Raw genomic sequence first — 7,072 nt, forward strand, 5'->3', positions numbered from 1 at the left:
CAGGTAATGGAGCGTCTGTGTGTGCGGGTACAGCAGCAGGTGTGTGTGCTGAGAGGAGCAGGAGAAGGAGAGGAGCTGCAGGCTGCCAGACAGGTTTTGAAGGAGGCCAGGAACTCTCGAGCGGTGAGTGAGTGTGCAAGCATTTGTATGTGTGTGTGTGTGTGTGTGTGTGCGCGTGTGCGTGCATGCGCGTGTGTGTGTTTTGAATGAATGCATTAGCATAATTGTACCGCGTGGACTCTCTCTAGCTATACCCGTCTCTCTGTGAGCTGGCCCATGTTCTGTCAGTGGATGGTCCAGTCAGACAGAAACTGGATTCACTGGCTGGAGAATTAGCAAAGGCTGCTGACAAGGAATTACAGGTATTGGTCTCTCTGCCTCTCTGTCTTTCTCTCTCTTTCTATCTCTTCTGCCTCTGCTACTCATGGTGCAACTACCACTACTAATGACTTTATCTGCATGCTGACAATTGTAACAATAATTATCTATCTATCTATCTATCTATCTATCTATCTATCTATCTATCTATCTATCTATCTATCTATGGTTGATTGATTGGCTGATTGATCAGGTGATTGTGGACTCCATGGTGTCTCTCTGTCGAGAGCTGTGCCCACTGTCCTCCTCTGCGGCTGAGAGACTAACCCCTCCACTGTCTTCCATCTCTGAGCATGTGTCCATTCCTCGCTCAGCCATCCGCACCGCACTGATGGAGAGGGCAGCACAGGACATCAACAGAGCATTAGAGTGAGTGAAAAAGAGAGAGAGAGAATGAGAGAAAGAGAGAGTGAAAGAGAGAGAAAGAGAGAGAGTGAGACAAAAAGAGACAGACAGAGCATTAGAATGAGTGAAAAACAGAGAGAGAGTGAGACAAAGAGAGACAGACAGAACATTAGAATGAGTGAAAGAGAGAGAGAGTGGGATGAAGAGAGACAGACAGAACATTGGTGAGTGAAAGAGAGAGCGAGAGTGGGATGAAGAGAGACAGACAGAACATTAGAGTGAGTGAAAGAGAGAGAGAGAGAGAGAGAGAGAGAGAGAGCGGGATGAAGAGAGACAGACAGAACATTAGAGTGAGTGAAAGAGAGAGCGAGAGTGGGATGAAGAGAGACAGACAGAACATTAGAGTGAGTGAAAGAGAGAGAGAGAGTGGGATGAAGAGAGACAGACAGAGCAAGAGTTGACTGTTGCTGTGTGAATTGTGTTGTGTCATGTCATGTCATGTCGTTTTGGTATGTTGTGTTGTGTCGTATTAATTTCTTTTATGTTATGTTATGTTGTGTTGTGTTTCATTGGTTTGTTTTATGTTGTGTTGCGTTGTGTTTTGTTCCTTCGCGTTGTGTCGTGTTACGTTGTGTTGTGTTCCTTTGCATTGTGTTGTGTTGTGTTGCGTTACGTGGTATTGCGTTGTGTTGTGTCATGTCGTGTTGTATTGCGTTGTGTTGTGTCGTGCTCTAATGCTCTCCTTTTTCTCTGTTCTCTGTGTTTCTCAGGGAGGTGAAGCTCTCTGTTGTTTCTTATCTGACCAACTCTATAGTGGACCAAATTCTACAGGAACTCTACAGCACTCATAAGACCCTGGTAAAGACCTTCTTTTCTTCACATGTACACCCCCCCCTTTCTTTATCTGTCCATTACTGTCCATTACTGTCCATTACATTTCAACCTCTTCATCTTTTATGCCTCTTGAGTGGTCCTTTATTTTTGCTTCTGGTTTTTTTTTTTTTTTGCCTTCTTTCTCTTTAGCACCATCAGGTTTCCCTGATGAGGAGTGTGGAAGATGGAGGAACAGCACGGCGATCCCACAGATACACAGATTCACTGGATGTCATTGATGAAGACTTTGGCATTTGCATAGTGAGTAGCACTGTCTGCATTTTCAGTGTGTTGCTGTGTGTCTAGCCATACTCATACTCTTTGAATTAGTCCTTTTACAATTTGTGGTTGTCAGAGTCACAGCCTTACAAGGATAGAGTATATTGTTACTATACTGAAGACCTCAGCAGTTTGGTTTTTGAAAGGCCTTTTCTATATTATTGCGCTATTCCATCAATAGCCAGTGCCAGTGCCTCTCTATCATACCTCTCTAGTTATTCAGTCTCTGTCTCTGTCTATCGCTCTCTCTCTCTCTCCCACTCCACAGGATACCATTGCTATAAGAAAACGCTCAAGGACTAGACGAATCCGCCCTGTGTCCACCAGATTAAGTGAGTCATTCAGCCCAGTAAACTAGACTCAGCACCATTGTTACGCTCCAATGCCCAGCTCATATTTTTCATCCGATCCAAGGTTTTTTGGTGTGTTTCTGATAAACAAATGTACATCAGCTATTTATTGACCATCTCCTCTTTCTCACTCTGTGTGCTTCTCTCTTTCTCTCTCTCTCTCTCTCTCTCTCTCTCTCTCTTTCTCTCTCTCTCTCTCTCTTTCTCTGTCTCTCTCTGTCTCTCTTTCTCTGTGTGTCTCTCTCTCTCTCTCTGTCTCTCTCTCTCTGTCTCTCTCTCTCTCTCTCTCAGGTCTGGGAGATGACCCCAGCTCCTCACCCTCGTCTGCCACTCCGCATCCCTCTGTCCCCTTTTCTCGCTCGGCCTCTTGGGAAGGCCTGGCCACTTTACCTACCCAGGGTGCACCTCTGCATCATGTAACTCGTGTCAGACCACGACCTCCCCGAAGACACAGGCCAGGACATGCACCTTCGCACTCGGTGATGAATCTTTTCCATTTTCACCTTAGGTTGACTCGCAGTAACTTTGCATTTTCTGCTGGGTATATGTGCGTGTGTGTGTGTGTGTGTGTGTGTGTGCGTATAAGAGAGAAAGAGAGCTTGAGGGAGAGAGGAAGAGAGACTGCTGCTTTCTAACTCTTTTTGTATACTCTATTTGTACCCCGTGTGAAATATTTATGCGTTTCTGCCCTTATCCAAACAAAATATGCTGTGTTCCTCAGTGTTTTGCCAGCACCACATACTTCCCCTTGCCAGAGTAGTTTCAGAAATAAATGGAACATACTTCAAAGCCTCCCCATTGTCTCCTGACTCACTCTAATCACATTTTTCAAACTCGAAATCCCTCTGGCTATTTTCATGCTTCCAATTATATTTCTTATGTTTGTTTATCAAGTTAGCGCATCCTCTAAATAAGTTCAAGAATAATTGAGGTGACAGCCTAAGCGTTTACATATGAAAGTTCAAGTAAAAGCAATGCATTTCAAACGCCACCGCATCACTGTTATTATCATCGCCATTATCCCCAACACCACTAATACCAGCACTGCCACCGCCACCATTATCATCATCATCATCATCATCATCATCGTCAGTTATCACTACTGTTACAACCAACCCCACCATGAACATGATCATCATCATCATCATCATGATCATCATCGTCATCTGTATCATTACAATGATTTTTGACTCCTTTTCTTCCTCAGCACTGCTCTGAAAACGGAGGTGTGAACCTTCTAGACGACGGTCTTCCTGATTTCTATACCAAGAGAGTGCTCCCAGACAGGTGTGCAGATCTTTACTTAACCCACCGTCGTGTCTTCTCAACAGATATATTTACGGCTTAAGCCCACGCAAACACATGGAAATGAATGGCTATAGAAGAATGTTAGATATAAATAGACATTCTTTCAGGTTTATCTTGTTTGTCAAATATTTTTCATTTGCTCCTGAAACACTCACACACAGACACACACACACACAAACGTTTTGTTCATCCTTTTTTTGTGTCTTTTATCATGTCAACAGCCAACTGTCATGCCACCATCAGTCTCAGGTGCTGAGGAGGAAAAAGAGACGCAACATGCTGTCAATCTTTGGGTTCCGGAAGAACCGCAACTCCACCTTATCCTATCAGGAGCCAGAGTCTGCTGGAAGGGGAGGAGCCTGTGGCGAGGAGTGCCGGACAAAGTACGCCCCTTCCATTCTTCCCATCAGTGTGTGAGACAGTGTGTAGTTAAATTAGGATGTTCTATTATATCTGGACTCTTGGGATAATTGGAGTAATGGAGTCTCTCTCTCCCTCCCTCTCTCTCTCTCTCTCTCTCTCTCTCTCTCTCTCTTACTAAATAACAGCACAGTCGCAGAGAATGAATATTCTTTGATACAGCATTCAAAAGATCCTGGCAAAGCGGATCCTGTCAGTGAGGGGTCCAGTGAAAGGCTGGTTGAGCAGAGTGAACCAACGACTCCTCAGATTTCAGCTCGTCCAGTTAAGGGTGTTCCACTGCCAGGAATGAGAGCTATGAGTTTCCCCTGCATGCCTCATAGAGAAGTAGGATTCACAAAACCCCCCCAGCATATAACAAACATTTATAACCCCGTTTACAACACCTTGATGAACTCATACACAAGTCATCTTTTAACATCTTTTTTTTTTTTTTTAAACAGATCATCTCTAAACATAAATTATGTTTATTTCTTGAGAAAGCCAGTAACTCACTCAGTCAATCACTGTCACTCTCTTTTTGTTTCTGTTTTTCTTTGATCTTCAGTCGTCGTCTGAGGATTGCAGCAATGTGCTCGGCGCCTCTGAAGCCATCGGTCAGACAGAGCAGACAGTGGCTAGACATACGGACCAAGAGAAAGACGCACAGACTCAGAGGCAGACATTACCCACAGAGAGACAGACGGTTTTTGACAGACAAGAAGAGACTCCACCATTCCAGCAGAAAGACAGATTGACAGAGTCTGGTACAGGGACAGACGCTCAGCCCAGTGAGAGCAGGCAGAGACCAGAACCACCACCTCAGAGCTGCAAGCCAAACCTGGTCAAAATGAGACATCTAGAGGAGTTTTCTGGTACTGCAGCATTACGTATATTGTCCGGCCAGTTATATATACGCAATCGTGGATTGATTTGCTGGATTTGCTAGATTATTTGAAGATAATTTATATACAGATAATTTTGCTTCCCTGTCTCATCCCATAGACTCTTCTGTTGTGGATGTGGAAGAAGAAGTAGAAAGGGATAAAGAAGGACAAGAAAAGGTAGATGAGAATGAGAAGAAATCTCAAGAGGCAGAAGGGCAGCTTCCCCCTATACCTGAAAAGGTGTGTGCGTGTGTGTGTCTGTGTTTGTATATATACGCGTGTGTGTGTGTGTGTCTGTGTGTGTGTGAGTTGATGCTTGCTTTGTTCTCCCTGCTTAAATCTGAGCTGAAGTATTAAACATATCATATATGTTGCTCTCCACAGAAAAGTAACGATCAGCCTGTGAATGACAGGAACTTACCCGAAATACCACCTGTTCCATCTCCTCGAAAGAATTCCACCAATGAGACCAAAACACCGCCTCCTGTACCACCCGCCTCTGCCAAACCAGCATTTGATTCGTTTAATTCTGCTGTCACTCATGGTAATAACATCCCCTGGTATCTACTGTGAACACAGCTCCCACTGCAGTAATTATTTATAGTAACTCAGAAGTCATGTTACAAAATATAGAGAAAAATATACTAAATGTTGACTGTTCATTTGTCGGGGATGACTTATGTAAAAGAAATTGCTTCTAAGAAATTCATTGAATCATAACTTATAACTGCTGTAGTCAAAGCGACTGTGTTAACAAAAATGGTGACGAGGAGGAGGAGGTCGAGGAGGATGAGTTTGACAATGATGATAATGATGATGATGGTATTTACATGTCTGTTTATTGTCAGGGAATAATGATGAGAGCAATTCCAGCCCAACTCCCATGAAGCCATACCGAAACCTGAAAGCAAAGTCCTGTGATACAGGTACTTATGTTAATGTTTACGTCGTGTTTCTGGGAGAGAACATTCTTTTATCGTGGTTTTGGTCACATGTAGACAGATGTGGTCTTTTCATATTTTCCTCAAACCTTTGTAATATTTACAGTCCTCTTGTGACCATCTTTGTGTGTCAATATTTCCTCTCAGGCATGGAGCAGGTCAGCTCCAGTGATCTTGACAGGTGTTCACAGCGAAAGCCCCCTGTGACAACACACAGACATCCACCAACAAAAAACAAGTCCTGGGATGTCCCTGGTATGTCAATCACTGCACATTTACATTAATGAGGATGACACTTTACAGTATATCTAAATGACAAGTGTAAGTGTGTGTGTGTGTGTGAGAGTGTGTGTGTGTGTATTTGTGTGTGTGTGTATGAGTGTGTATTTGTGTGTGTGTGTGTGTGTGTGTGTGTGTGTGTGTACGTGTGTGTGTGTGTCCTCTCGTGTGTGTGTGCGTGTGTGTGTGTGTGTGTGTGTATGTGTGTGTGAGTGTGTGAGTGAGTGTGTGTGTGTGTGTGTGTGCGTGTGTGTGTGTACGTGTGTGCGTGTCCTTTCCTGTGTGTCTGCTGTGGCAGATGGCCATGCGCTGACCTTTAGTTCAGCCAGATTGGTAAATAAGGTAATGTGAACACGCTGTGATGTTTCACTGTCTCATCTCCATTCTAGGTCAGGAGAGTCCGGAGCCAAGCAACGGTGAAGCGTCATGACAGCATCACGATCATCAGATAACCGACTGCTGTTAGAACGACCAAAGGGGGAAAGGATGAGTGGAGAGTTAGAGTGAAAGAGAGAGAGAGAATTGAGTGAGAGTGATGAGGTCAAACGATTTCTTTGAATTCATGTGCTCTTGAGTTTACCACCCCCCTCCACCCCCCCCCACCCCCCCCCCCCCACCCCACCCCTCCAAAAAAGTAACATTTTAGTATATGTGCACACTCTCTCTTTTTTCAGCTACTATATATATTTAGTCATTGCTGTTGTTCATCTCTCTTCTCCCCTCTTTCTCCCTGTCTCACATAAACTCACTCTCACACTCTCCCACACACACACATGCACACGCACACATACGCACGCACGCACATACACATACACAGCCTTAAGCACTTGAGAAGTTGATGTCATATCCTCTTGTGATATGTTTTTCTGTACAATCTTGCCTCTGCATTATTTCTGTGACTTCCTGTAATTAGTCTCCTCTTCTCCTCTCAATTCCCCTCTAACGGTCTCCTTTTTTTTTTCTCTTTCTCTCTTGTGTTTTCCTCTGCGTCTGCTGACAATCTTTGACACAACTGTATGTTTTCAATTTTAAC

At 44.0% G+C, this 7,072-nt stretch overlaps 1 protein-coding gene across 1 annotated transcript in view; it reads left to right on the top strand.

The window, feature by feature from the left end:
• Positions 1-6,491, top strand: part of carmil3 (capping protein regulator and myosin 1 linker 3) — a 31,447-nt gene extending 24,956 nt beyond the window's left edge. The window contains exons 25-40 of the mRNA XM_030774639.1: positions 4-123; positions 249-362; positions 572-747; positions 1,494-1,581; positions 1,747-1,857; positions 2,144-2,207; positions 2,517-2,704; positions 3,433-3,512; positions 3,755-3,916; positions 4,082-4,280; positions 4,501-4,807; positions 4,938-5,059; positions 5,204-5,363; positions 5,668-5,745; positions 5,908-5,963; positions 6,429-6,491. Of these exons, the coding sequence (XP_030630499.1) occupies positions 4-123; positions 249-362; positions 572-747; positions 1,494-1,581; positions 1,747-1,857; positions 2,144-2,207; positions 2,517-2,704; positions 3,433-3,512; positions 3,755-3,916; positions 4,082-4,280; positions 4,501-4,807; positions 4,938-5,059; positions 5,204-5,363; positions 5,668-5,745; positions 5,908-5,963; positions 6,429-6,491 (2,088 nt within the window). The remainder of the gene's footprint in view (positions 1-3; positions 124-248; positions 363-571; positions 748-1,493; positions 1,582-1,746; positions 1,858-2,143; positions 2,208-2,516; positions 2,705-3,432; positions 3,513-3,754; positions 3,917-4,081; positions 4,281-4,500; positions 4,808-4,937; positions 5,060-5,203; positions 5,364-5,667; positions 5,746-5,907; positions 5,964-6,428) is intronic.
• Positions 6,492-7,072: the final 581 nt, after the last annotated feature.

The sequence above is a fragment of the Chanos chanos genome, chromosome 5 (genome assembly GCF_902362185.1).
Source record: "Chanos chanos chromosome 5, fChaCha1.1, whole genome shotgun sequence".
Classification (NCBI taxonomy): Eukaryota; Metazoa; Chordata; class Actinopteri; order Gonorynchiformes; family Chanidae; genus Chanos; species Chanos chanos.